The 14,099-nt window shown below is 35.8% G+C and overlaps 1 protein-coding gene and 1 long non-coding RNA gene across 9 annotated transcripts in view; both read left to right on the forward strand.

The window, feature by feature from the left end:
- Positions 1-6,733, forward strand: part of LOC117573070 (transcription factor SOX-5) — a 46,854-nt gene extending 40,121 nt beyond the window's left edge. For all 8 annotated transcript variants that reach the window (XM_052006307.1, XM_034255938.2, XM_034255939.2 and 5 more), the window contains one exon: positions 4,735-6,733. In XM_052006307.1, coding sequence (XP_051862267.1) covers positions 4,735-5,556 — 822 coding nt within the window. In that variant the 3' untranslated portion in view covers positions 5,557-6,733. The remainder of the gene's footprint in view (positions 1-4,734) is intronic.
- LOC127565791 (uncharacterized) lies at positions 394-4,586 on the forward strand. The gene is made up of 3 exons (XR_007955188.1): positions 394-3,626; positions 3,723-4,477; positions 4,540-4,586. It is a non-coding gene; the product is annotated as an uncharacterized LOC127565791 (long non-coding RNA).
- Positions 6,734-14,099: the final 7,366 nt, after the last annotated feature.

Consider the following 14,099-nt stretch of genomic DNA (forward strand, 5'->3'; position numbering starts at 1 on the left):
TGGCGTCAATATCCCAAGCACATATTTTTGCAATTTGTTTGCAATATTTTTTTGATTTTAAATTCCATTATAAATTCTCTGAGGGATGTCGCGTGCGACCAGCTTTTCAGTTACAAAAAAAAAAACATTCTGAAACAATTTTAAAAATAAGTAAAGGTTATTTTTATAGCTCTAGATTAGTATTTTAATTAGAGCTAAGAATGGTTTTGGAATTTTTTTTCTGTTTTGTTTTCTGTTCTGATAATTGCAAAAATTAACAAATTCGTACGCAAAACCAAAAAATGAACGAATTTATATATTTTATCGTAAAACAGAATAAGTTACTAAAATCAATCTTAGCTGTAAAAATAGTGCTAATCCAAAGCTTTAAGAAAAACCTTCACTTCATTTTAAAATTGTTTTAGTTTATGTTTTTTTTTTGTCACTGTAAAGCTGTTCGCACGCGACATTTACCAGAGAATTACCCATATATAGTTTTACGACCACAATATTAATTAATGTTATTTCCACTTGAAAGGGATCGTGGCAATTCTTAATCAATTGCAAAGCTGGTACAAAGTTAAGCGCTGTTCCCAGATGGGCGAAATCGTGTTTTTTCCACACAATTCTATTTAAAAAAAATAGTCTGTCAAATATTTACAGTTTACAGCAGGGCGAGTTACAATGTCTTCCGATATGCGTACTGCGGCACTCGGGAAATCACTGTCTCCCGATCGGTGAAGATCTGCCACAATTCTTTTGGGCCAAAATGTCATTTACGACAATCGTCGGCCACAACTTGAGCTGACAGGACCCATCTTCAATTGCTCACGTCCGATCCTTCTAAGATTTCGCCAATTTGGAGTGCTACAAAATGGTGAAATACACTAACATCCGAATGTATCCAGCATATAACGTCTTTTAAGTCTGTCTAAAATACTGACATTTCTGACTCGATACATCTGGCCAACTCCAGCCCCAAAACAGCAGCCATGAGTTCCATTCATTTTAATAGCAACTCTTGTATTCGACACCACTAGACTGAAATAAACTTGATCATCTACTTTAGTTTAAACGAATGGATTGGTAGCGTATCTGACATCTACCTACACTAGCCGCAAAATCGGGCTGTTCGTAGATTGTTTTACGTTGGCAACAATGACACCAGTCTACATCGTATTCTTTAAGAGGCTCATCCCGTCCGAGTCAACTTTTCCAAACATTTTTCAGAAAGATTTTGGCGGGTATGTTGAAAAGTCCTACAAGTGCAACAGGGTCGGAGATAATCATAATCATGCTTTGGTTGGCCAACCAACCAAAGCCTTTGCGATTGCTTTACCATAAACGTTAGATAATCTTCTCTAGTTTGCCATCAAATGCCATGAACCTTTTGCGAAGAATCGTCAGGGTAACAAATTGGCTTGTCCAATATCTCATATCTATTTTGAAGAGTGTAGATCACTGTTTATCAATTTGATGTCCAGTGTCGGATGTCAAATCCACCATTAGCATGAATTAATGTCACCGCCTGCGCCAGTTTTCTCATCCCAAATATTGAGTACACAGACTGAGACCAGTGATCAACAAAAGTATGCCCGCAAATTGCTTGCTATTAGACAAAAGTTTCAGACGTTATTTCAAAAATTCTTTTGTTTGGGAAAAAGCGCCTACTTCCTACGTGTCTTAGTTGCATTGGCTGCATAGCTGGTGTATTGTGCACTCTATTGTATATTTTGAACGCAGAACTATAAAATTATACCAAATGCACTGTTTTGGTTTAACTCGAAATGGATAGCGGATATTTCTCGGTCGAGCACAGTCGACTTTAGCTTTCTCACTTGTTTTTATTGCATTCGTGTTCTGTGCATACCTTTAAATCAATTGCCTCTACTTAGGCTAACATACAAATCAAAAGCAAATCACGTGCCAAAATTTCCAGCATTACTACGATGACCGGCATTTGCTTGCCATAATGGTGAAATTCCCTTGCATAAAAAGGAATCGCCGATTACAAATTACCAGTGGGAAATGCGCTCCTAAAAATTGTCACTTTAAAATTTGTGTAACTTGCGAAATATATAGCTTTTTCGTAAGTCATTTATGTATATCATTTGGGAACAGCGCAGAACTCAGGTCAAATGAACTGAAAAATTATCTAAATAAAAATATAATAATGAATATTAGTTGTAGTACATCAAATATATGTAAAACGAATATTCAAATTGAATATAAACTTTCTAGAAGTGTTTAAAGTAAGGCCAAAATCCAGAGTTTTTATTTAACACTAGAGTGCTGCGCTTTGGGTCAGCTCTGGCCTGACTGGTTCCCGTGAACCTGCGAAATTAAGTTGTTTTAGTATCTTGACAAAAGGTCAATTGTCTTAAGGATTTCGACCAAAATTGCTACATGTCTTGCTTATACATACATATGTATATGTATGAATCATCGAACACATCATAAGCGTCATAGCCATTAATCGACAACATTATTTTTTGGGCTTATTATATCCGCCCCCAATAGTAATGTAATGTAATGTATGTAACAGGCGGAAGGAGTCATCGCCGCCTGTCTGTCTGTACGTATGAAACACTGGCTCTCAGAGACAATAAAATATAGGCTGTAATTCTTTGTCGACAGAACTTGTTATGTTTGTACGCAGATCCTGTTTTTTTCACGCGAAATAAGCCGAAGAGGGTCTGGTGTTCAGTGTTGCCAACGCTTGGTGGTCACACCAGACTCTGGTGACCAGAGAAGTAAAAAAAATGAAGGCATCAATTGTACAGTATTTCTTCATAAAGCAAATTGCTTAAAATTTGACCAACCTCCTCGGAAGTTAAGTACTTTCCCATTGTAAGTACCAATCTGTGTAAGATACTTTGGACGTCACACTAAAACAGCATTTTTCAGCTCAATGCAAGTTGGTCTAGCAGTTTTAATCCAGTGCTTAAATTAAGGATCTTTCAACCAAGCATCGCAAATTTGTTGTTTATACATTTGAGTCATTTTTCGGCATTCGATCACCGTACAAACAAACGCACCACAAAAATCAGTTAATTTGAATGTTGAGAAAATACCGAAACACTGCAAAGGGTAAATAGTATTTTAGTATTTAAAATACGCAATTCGGTCACGCTGAGCGGTAGACGTGGTGTATTTGAATCGATACATCATCATGTCTATTGCCAATATACGATTTTCGAAAATTGTTAAAGCATCGGATCGGCTTGTGTCACAATAATACTGTTGCGAATGATACGTTTTTGCTTAAGACTTAAAGCATCTAAATTATATGGTTATTATTTTTTCGTGCAACTCCATATAAAACAAACAAGAAAGTTATAATCGAGAATGCTCGAATAAAAGCAAAACAGTCCAGTATTATTCTTAAAATATACCGAATTAATATACCTCAAATTATACCGAAATCTATATTTGCTATATTAATATAGTACTACATTGAAAATATAAATAGAATAAAAAATTTAGCAGGCTGTTAGCCAAAGCTACTAAGGCCCTTGTTAGTGCTGTCGAAATAAAATTATCAGCGGGGCTCTGGTTTTCACATTCACATTTCGTTTTGAATACAAAAATTAAAAAATTGGTTCTCCCTTTTCAGTTTCGAAAGATTCTTTCGATTTACAAAACGAGTAAGTTCGCAAAATTATTATTATTATTATTATTTACAAAAGTAAATGCCTTTTTCTACATCAAATCGGATCTTATTGCAAAAAAAAAAAAAAAAGTTGACTTATTGATTTATTGCCGCTCTTTTAAGACAGTCATTTGCCGTCGGCAACAACAATTTTCGTTTTGGTGAGCGACAGATAAATCCGACACCTTGAGCAAGTTAAAAATACTTGTATAATGGAAAGGATGGCAATTTGTTGAAGTTGGATAAAATATGTTTTTTAAAAATGTACTTATTTAATATAATTACTTAAGTGCTAAAATTGCATAAAAAAAAGTTGTTGAAATCACCGGAATGAAATCGATCAAAAAGGTGGCATCCGCTTTTTTGTGGGAAACAGCTGATTGCCGTTCCACTGTTTTTTTATATAAGTTTTAAATCCTTATTTGCAAATAAGACAAAGAGCATATATATTTATTTCGGGGAAATGCATAAATCACCTATGCAGGATACAAAATATATTTATGTGAGTTCTATCCACGCAGGAAATTCGACATACGGAATGAATTTTTTGTGTTGTTTCTAACCAAAACACAAGTCAGCTATTTCAGCAGCAGGAAATGAAATGTTCCGTGCAAACGGTGCACCTAAAAACGAAAATCTCGTTTTTGATCCCAAAACGAAAAGTGATTACCAGAGCACGCCTGTGTATCTCTATCTCTCATTGTCTCTGAAGTCTATGTGCTCATACAGACGGATGGACTGATAGACCTACAGACAGGCGGACAAACGGACATGGCTAGATTGTCTCGTTGACGCTGATCAAGAATATATATACTTCATTGGGTTGGAAATGCCTCCATCTGCCTGGTACACACATTTTTGTGGGCACAAAATTATAATACTCTATATAATAATCTTATTTTTTTAAGGGGTCGAACTAAATAGGAGCACCGCTAAATTGAGTGTGGTATGCCATGTTCGTATTCTATGCTCTCCCATACTTTTATAATGGCACAATGTTGAAATACCGTTCCGAGGAATCAATCCTATTGCCGCTAAAAAAAAAAAATTAACATCCTTACATCTTTTTAGGGTAAGAGTAACCTTTTAATTATTTATTGCAGGGACGGTTGTGGAATCCGAATAATGCTGGCATTGGCGATCTATGTAATCCAAAATTGTCTAGTAGCAGCAGCACTCGAGTTGGAAGCTCGCGAGCGGGCAGAGCCAGTCGCGATTCAATCAACAGCTGCGGGACAAGTTCAGAGCGATCAACTATATTAGATCCAGATTGTCTGGGTCACAGCCATCAGACGTCAGCAGCTTCGCAGCCTCAGTCTCAACGCCAGCACGTTCACCATAAGCCACATATCAAGCGTCCAATGAACGCATTCATGGTTTGGGCAAAAGACGAGCGCAGAAAGATACTAAAAGCCTGTCCCGACATGCACAACTCAAATATATCAAAGATTTTGGGTGCTCGATGGAAAGCAATGTCAAACGCTGATAAGCAACCCTACTATGAGGAGCAATCGCGTCTATCGAAATTGCATATGGAACAGCATCCCGACTATCGTTACAGACCGCGTCCAAAACGCACCTGCATTGTCGATGGTAAAAAGATGCGCATATCCGAGTACAAAGTTTTAATGCGAAATCGCCGTGCTGAGATGCGTCAACTCTGGTGCCGTGGTGGCGGTCCGAGCTCGTCATCGAATGAGTTGTCTGCATCGGAAGGTGTAGTACAAGCAGCAGCGGCTGCTGCAGCAGCGGCTGCTGCCTATCATTTGAAGGAAATGGACCAGACCGATGGTGCTACACCAACGACGAGTCTTCCAATGAACGGGCCAAATGCTAACTATCATTACCCAGCCGAAAGTTTGTCGCCGTCTGGCTTTTCATCCGAGGATATGGAAATTTCATCGATGCGTGACATTGACGACTAAGAAATTAGTTCAGAAATTTAAAATATAGCAAAGAGTTCCATTATCGGATATAACATATTTTGTATAACATATTCAAGGCTAATGTATATAAAAGGTTAAGAGCTATCGATAGTTGTCACAATCAACAAGTTTGCCGTAAACAAATATTAAAAATTATGACTTCCACTACATGTGAATTATCTATTTGTTATTTGCTATATTTCATTAGACACAGCTCAGTATACCTTTCTGGAAATCCACAAATAAAAAATTATAATTTAAAATTCAAGGTTAAGTTACTTTGCAAACAAAATTTAAAAACGCCACTAACTCTAGAACACGGCAATTACTGATTACCATTCAAAAACGCCATCGATAGTTCCTACCGATAGTATACATATTTATAGCACTTGCTTTTGCATAGTGTAAATATTTAAATTAAAATAAAATATAGTATGGGTTAGCTTCAATGTATAGTTACTTAAGTTTCAGTTCAAGTGCCATTACATTCACATGTTTAATTTTTTAATAGTGATTGAGTAGTATGATTAGACGAAGTGTTAACCCAACTTTTGTGCCATTCACGCACCAATGCCATAGCAAATTATGCAATTAACTAGTAGTTAGTAATCTTGGATGCATATAGGGAACACAGAGAAACCAACAGCTTGCCAGCTAGATACCCGCTACCCATTTTTGAGTGACCAACAATGCGAACGTTGATTGGTAATACAATGTACTATATTATTGATTAAATACATATACATATACAATGTTACATATGTATGTGTATGTACTATAAGTTATACATCATACCTTGTCACCCAATGCCAGTGCAATAAAATCATCCGAACGTAATTGAATTTTCAGGGATAAGTTAGACTATAGCTATTTTTGTATGTACCAAAAATTTAATCTTGAATTTAAAATTGATTCTCTTTCGTTTTTTTTCTATCTACGAGACTAATGTTATTCCTTTTCTATTTACGTTTTCTGTAGACACTATCTTTTATCATATGAGTAGCGGGTATAAAAATGTATATGTACGTCGAAATTGCCGACAGTATCTATAACCACAAATACACAAATACATACTTATTAATGACTTATTTAAAATAAATCCAAAAATTAAAAAATCACTTCAATATATGGTAATACATAGTAAATACATATCTGTAAATATATGCATATTGAAATACGCCATCTGCAGTTTAATTCTAAAAGCTACTTCCCATTTTAGATGAAAACTCCCATACACCTGTTCTTAGCTTGCTCTCGTTTGTATAAGCCCGTCAAAAATGTTCGCAGCGGCATTTCATTTACACAGCCCAAGCATGAACGAAAATTTATGTGGATCTCAACTTATCTGTTCCACAGACGAAAACATAGAAAACCTATTTTTTGGCACTGATATGATAAAAATAGACGAAGAATCTAAGTTAATTTGTTGCTTTAAATAATTAAAGGGTGAAATTTTTGACGTGCGGAAAAGTTATATTTTTCGAAATAAATACATATTTCATTTCATATTGAAGTTTATCAGCACTATTATAACCCAAAAAAATAAAACCGAGCGCTGCGATTGGAACCCCATAGCATCACCGGCTCATTTCGAAATTCTAAGTTTTATATGGATAATGATTTAAATAAAAATGTGAACGGAATATATGACCTGCGAAAAAGCTATATATTTCGCAAGCATCACATAGAGGACCATTCTTAGCAATATTTGTGTGCGTACACTTGACCTGAAAATGGTAAAAAAACCCTCGATATTTTCTTTGTTTTTAAAAGTTTTCAGTTACCAATACATACGCATGTATACATTTTCACTTGTATGCAGAACGTCAGTTAGAAACAACACTTCTCACAAAGTTGTCCATTTTCAACCATCGTTCGCTTCCAAGGTATCAAAAATTTAATAAAATTAAATTAATGTGACGTAAAACCAAATTTACTCACACGTTGTCCTCAATGCACAGATATAATAAAAACAATCGATAGTAGTCAAGGAACCTTCGATGTTTAGAAAATTTGAGAAACATCGATAGTGCCATCGATTGTTTTCTAGGAAAGAGGGGTATTATAACTTTGTGGAAATGTATGTAACAGGCATAAGGAGGCATCTCCGACCCTATAAAGTATATAAATTCTTGATTAGCGTCAACAGGCGAACTGATCACGCCTTGTCCGTCTTTCTCTCTGTCCGTCTGCCTACATTTGTTATGTTTGCACGCAGATCAAGTGTGTTTCAAAATTCAACGGCTACTTCCGCCCCTACAAACCGACAAAAATCGAATAACAAGCGTAATTTTCAATCTAGAATAAAATTTTGGTATATACAATAGTAACTATAGTCTTTGTGATTCATGAAAATTTGTTTGCAATCAGATAAAAATTGTCAGTTATTAGTAATTGGCTGACAATCTGGTATATTTTGCACTCCATAGTATATCTTGGTATTTGAAATACATATCAAATATTCCAATTAGTTTTTTTTTTAATATTTTGCTTTTATTCAGAATGGGTACCGGGTAGCGAGCACACTCAACTGTAGCTTTCTTATTTGTTTTTTTTTTAGTTTAAATTTCAAATGCAGTCGTGCGACAGCTTTGTTTGAATTAATTACTATTGCTCTTTACAAGATAATGCCTCTAATCGCCTTCTTTTAATTTTTTTAAAATTATCCATGTTTAAGTTTGTTCTTTTTACGGATATGAGTGCGGAATAATAGGTTGTCTATTGAACAACTGACATCCGCATCTATTCCAGTGTCGGTGTATGGATACGCTTTATATATTTTCTGATTTTCTGATGGGAACAGTAGAACGAATGCCCCCGCAAAAATTTTTGACAGGCATTTTCGCGCGAATTCGGTCATTTTGGGAATAGCGCTTCATAAGCAAATGATTCAGTGGTGTGGCCAAGAATTTTTACTTTTTACTATTTCCATGCCAAAACATGGGGAACTTCCGAAATATATAGCAAAACGAAACATCATTTATTTAGTTTATCGGGGAACAGCGATTTAGCAACAAAGAAGGTATCGATATTTTCTATAGTGGAATGTACATAAGTCGATCTCAATTTAGATATTCTTAGAGCCGATTGTACCATGTTCCCATAAAGTGATCTGTAGCTATTATTTGTGAACGTAAGAAAACGCAGCCATATTTTATATACAGCCGATTGTTGGTGACTGTTGACAATATCTAAACAGTAAGAAAGTTACAGTCGAGTGTGCTCGACTGTGAGATATCCGCTACGCATTTTCAATAAAAGCAAAATTGCGGTATTATTACCAAAAATACTAAAAATATACCAAATGGTATGTTTGGTATATCGATATAGAACACCATTCAAAATATACCATAGGCGGCACAATGTACCAGATTGTCGGCCAAAGCAACTAAGCCCTAGTAAGTAGGCGTTTTTGCCCATACAAAATTATTTCTTTATAATAACTTTGACAATTTTTATCTGTTCGCAACAAAATTTTCAGAAGTCACAAATACTATAGTTCTTAATGTATATTCCAAAACTCTAGCTTTATTATTACGATTTTTATTCGATTTTTTTTATTTTCGGGGGCGGAAGTGGGTGTGGCAAAAATTTGAAACAAACTTGATGTGCGTGCAAACATAACAAATGCTGTCGAAAAAAATTAGAGCTCTATCTCTTATAGTCTCTGAGATCCAGTGTTTCATACGGACGGACGGACAGACAAACAGACGGACATGGCTAGATCGTCTCGGTTGTTGATGCTGATCCAGAATATATATACTTTATAGGGTCGGAGATGCCTCCTTCTACCTGTTACATATATTTCCTGCCGGCACAAAATTATAATACCCTTCTACCCTATGGGTAGCGGGTATAAAAACTGATAAATTTAGTAGTAGCCAAAGTTATGAAGACCTGAAATTCTTAACAGGAATTTCTCCCCAGAGCCTTGGGTGCATAATAATTGAAATATAATAATATAATTGATTTTACAGACAAAAAACGAATTCTTGCATAAATTTTTTGCTCATTTTGCGCTGCGCAAATACGTGCTCTCTCTACAAAACGATTGCGCAAATGATGTTCGTGCAAACGTTGCCATCCATTGGCGAGCATGTTGTTGCAAACATAGACAAGATAGAATAATTTTAATTCCATGCGAGGATTTTGGCGAACACGAAATTTGACGAGGAACACTACCATCCACGAGAAAAATTTCGTCGAGCACAACATGTACGCCAACATGCTCGCCTGTGGATGGCCTGCTTAAAGCTTATATTGCGAGCACATGAGGATATACACATGTATATGTTGGTCGCTTCTGACTTCAAGGTGATGTAAAATTCGTAAAAATATATATTTATATATAAATCGCCTTAATTTCTTTTTCCCAATAATCTTTATTATTTTTTGCTTATATTTTAAATTATTGATTATTTAAAAAATTCAAAGTATCCAATTTTGCACTTTTTCAACATTTGAATTTTAACTTTTGGTAAATAATGGATTTTCAAAAATTATGATATTGTTGTGTTACTTTAAACACTATTGAGCTATCAAACGTGGACAAACTTAGTGCATATTTATCATATTTTGAGCCAACAACGCCATACTATATTTCTCCAACTTCGATAAAATGAGAAAAATTCCTTGGCAAATATGTATACGATATATATAAATATAAATATACAAATAAATATAAATATGTAATATACATAATAATAATATAATATAATAATTATAAGGGCAGTAAATGTTACCACACAGCTGGGCAGTTGTTGCCATCAGCATAAATGTGACCCATAATACTTATATATGTCAAAACAGGTCGCCTATAGAGCTTATAGCTCACTTAGCGTTTTTGCGATATTGAAGCAACGAAATTGTCCCTATAAGTCAGCTTATACGAACAGTAAGACTTATATAGACAGTACACGATCGGCCCTAGTAAATACTGCAATAAAAATAACCAAACAATATTTATTACTAAATTTTTATTAATTTAATTTTAATTTTTATAATAAAATTTAAGTTGCTTGTAAATAAATACCAAAAATTATTTTATGAAAATAAAAATTTATATTATTTTTGTGTATATATTTTTTATATAATTTACAGCTATCGACCTCTGGTCTATGCTTCGCCCCTAGCAGGGGCGGCCGGTCTAGCCTATATACATATATGTTATATACATAATTATGGTTCCCGATTTTATTGGTTGCGAATAGATATATGATTCTTTTAAAGCGCTGTTCGCGTTTTGGTATACGTTTTGGCTGCACTTATAGTAAGTAGGCTGTGATATTATGTATTTATACATAAATAATAATAATAAATTAATAATTAATAAATAAATAAAATACAGAAATAATAAAGAATGAAATTAAAAAAAAAAACACAATCTGCTTATTTATTGTTATAAGGGCGGAACAAATTTCGCCGGGTCAATTTCTATAAATTTATCTGATCGCAACCAAATTTTCAGAAATCGCAAAGATTATAGTTATTATATACATATACAAATTTGGGAGAGGTCGAGAACTATCGAAAGTTGCCGCCATTCATATTCGACAACACTTAATTTTGAACAATTTGTCGCCGATAATATCGTTCTTCTTCTTATCCACCAGCTTTATAATTCTATCATCTTTAAGCACTTCATTGATTAATTTATCTAAGAGATTAATGCATGGTTAAAGATTTTAGGCTCCAAGCTTAGGTTTAGGTTTAGGTAGGACCGGCTGCCCCTGTACGGGGCAAAGCATAGACCAGTGGAGGTCCGTAGCTGTACCGGTAGCTTATCTACGTCTCAGAAATCGCGCAGTATGGATGCATTTTTGGCAAAAGCCAGCAGCATCCTAGGAGGTAGCCGTGAGACGTCCCGAAGATCGTTGTGGCACGGCGAATTAAGGTATTTCAACCGGAGTCGGGATAACGCTGGGCATCTACAGAGAAGATGCTCAAGCGTTTCCTTAACCCCGGGTTCGTTGCATTTCCTGCACTGATCACTGTTCGTGATGCCCAGCTTTACAGCATGGACAGCTGACAGACAGTGACCAGTTAAAATGCCTAGCATTAGCCTGCAGTCTTTCCTTGAAAGCTGCATGACGAATTTGGTTAAGTTTTTGTTAGTAGAGGCACACATCAGCCTTGCAGTTTTGCACGAGTTGGCATTACGCCAGCTCGCGTCCCACTGAAGTCTAGAGCGCACCTCAATTTCACTACCTAGAGTTCGCAGGGATATCGGAACATTGCACATGTTACCGACATCGAGCCCCACTCCCTCTTTGGCGAGAGTGTCTGCGATCTCGTTGCCATCGATGCCCTGGTGGCTTGGGATCCAATAGATACGCACGACCGCAGATGCGTTTAGCGACTCTATTGCTCTTCTGCTGTCCAGGACAACTTTGGACTTGACCACATCAGAGTGCATTGATCTTATTGCAGCCTGGCTGTCAACAAAGATGTTAATAGAGGTGTGATTACGCTGTAAACCCCGAGCCAATTCGGCAGCCTTGCCAATGGCAAAAACTTTCGCCTGGAAGATGCTGCAATGGTCTGGGAGTTTATAGGATTGTTTGGAGACCGGGTCTGGGCAGTATACGGCCGCTCCGACACCATCATCCATCTTCGACCCGTCGGTGAAGAGGTTGAGGGCTTCGGGAATGCATAACCCTTCCCGCCAGCACTCCGGTTCCAAGAATATTGTGTTAATATGGTCAGTACTGAATGAAATATATTTGCCTTTTGCCTTTTTTGCAAAGAAAGATTAGAAACTTTCTTTAAAAAAATCAGTTGAACGGCAATCAGCTGTTTCCCACAAAAAAATGGGGATGCCACCTTTTTAATGCATTTCATTCCGGTTATTCCAACAATTTTTTTTATAAAATTTTAACGCATAAGTAATTAAATTAAATCAATTAATTTTTAAAAAACATATTTTACCCAACTTCAACAAATTTATCGCCATCCGTTTGATTATACAAGTATTTTTAACTTGCTTTTTCATTCTATCAAAAGTATGGCAGCTTAGGCAATAACTCATGGTGTCCGACTTATCGGTCGCTCACCAAAACGAAAATTGTTGTTGCCGACGGCAAAATTTGATATCCAAATTTGAGGTGGGGTCAGAAATTAGTCGTTTTAAAAATAATTACAAGCCTAATTGATCTGCTGGCGGTCTTAAAAGAACGACAATAAACCAATCAGTCAACTACTTTTTTAATATAGAAAAAGGCATTTACTTTTTATTTCGGCAAGTCAAATTTTCTCGTTTTGCAATTCGAAAAAATCTTGTGAAAGTGAAAACGGGAGCACCAATTTTTTCGTTTTCGATTTCACAACGAAAACGAAAACCGAAAGTGAAAACCGGAGCATGCCTGTCTATTCATTTTTATTGTAATATCGAGAATCGGATTGTGACGGATGGGAAAATGCTGCGTCGACTATGAAGTGCCTATAAAATATCTGCAGATGATAGGCACTAATATGTCATACGCAAATGAGACAGACTAAGGAGATAACGATACAATAATGCAAATCTTTACCTTTTAAACAAAAATGAACTTAATAAATTGTTATTTTGAAGACATTTTTTCTCTTTTTTTTATACATTTGTTTTTAGCTTTTTTTTTGATTTTTTAATCAATTTTTTGAGCTTTTTTCTCCATTCATTCCGTCAAAAACAGTTTTTTTCAGAGCTTGCAAATAACTGTCGACCGTTTCTCGTTGTCCGCAAATAAGTGTCTCTCTCTGACACTTTACGAAAAGACTCAGAGAGCAACCGTTTTATGGGTTCTTGAATAAGATCGCTCGCGCTCAGACCGAAACCCTTTTTTTTTTTCTATTCTGTTTTGTTTCGGTTGTTCCAAGACCGTTTTGTCGTATTCAGTGAAAATAAAAGTCTTTTGCGTATTGGTATACATTCACACGCATAGACAAGCAAATCTTGAAGCGTTCGTTTTGCAGACGAAATACAGTAGAATCTAGAATCCGGTTATAACGAAGCCGCTTATAGTGTCCGTCCGGTTATTGTGACGAAAACTCGAACGACCCATACAAATTAAATTGATTAAAACATTAATTAATTGTATTTAAAAAACCTATGGCAACTATAAAATAAACAAAATTTTATTTTTCTCCTTTTGGTTAGTGGGTCTTCCGGATATAACGACGGTCCCTTGAAAGTCGCTATAACCGGATTCTACTGTATTTCGTCTGCAAAACGAACGCAACAACAACGAAAGTAAGTGTGAAGACCGTTTGCGTTGAGTTTTTCGGTCAATCGGTCTTTTGCTGACTCTCTTTGTGCGAGCGTTTCTCGTTCCGCTCTTTACGCACTGCTCATTGAACGACCGAAATACAAAGAGCTCAACGAAAAGCGCTCAACAGAAAACAGAAATGAAGACAGCAAAAGTCTCTTGCTCAGAGCGAGAGCGAAAGAGTACGAACTTTTTCGGTCGAACAAAAAAAACGGTCGACAGTTATTTGCAAGCTATGTTAATTATTTATCTTTAAACATTTTCTTAAGACTCTATATACATATTTACATTGATTTTTTC

Source organism: Drosophila albomicans, chromosome 4 (assembly GCF_009650485.2).
Source record: "Drosophila albomicans strain 15112-1751.03 chromosome 4, ASM965048v2, whole genome shotgun sequence".
NCBI lineage: Eukaryota > Metazoa > Arthropoda > Insecta > Diptera > Drosophilidae > Drosophila > Drosophila albomicans.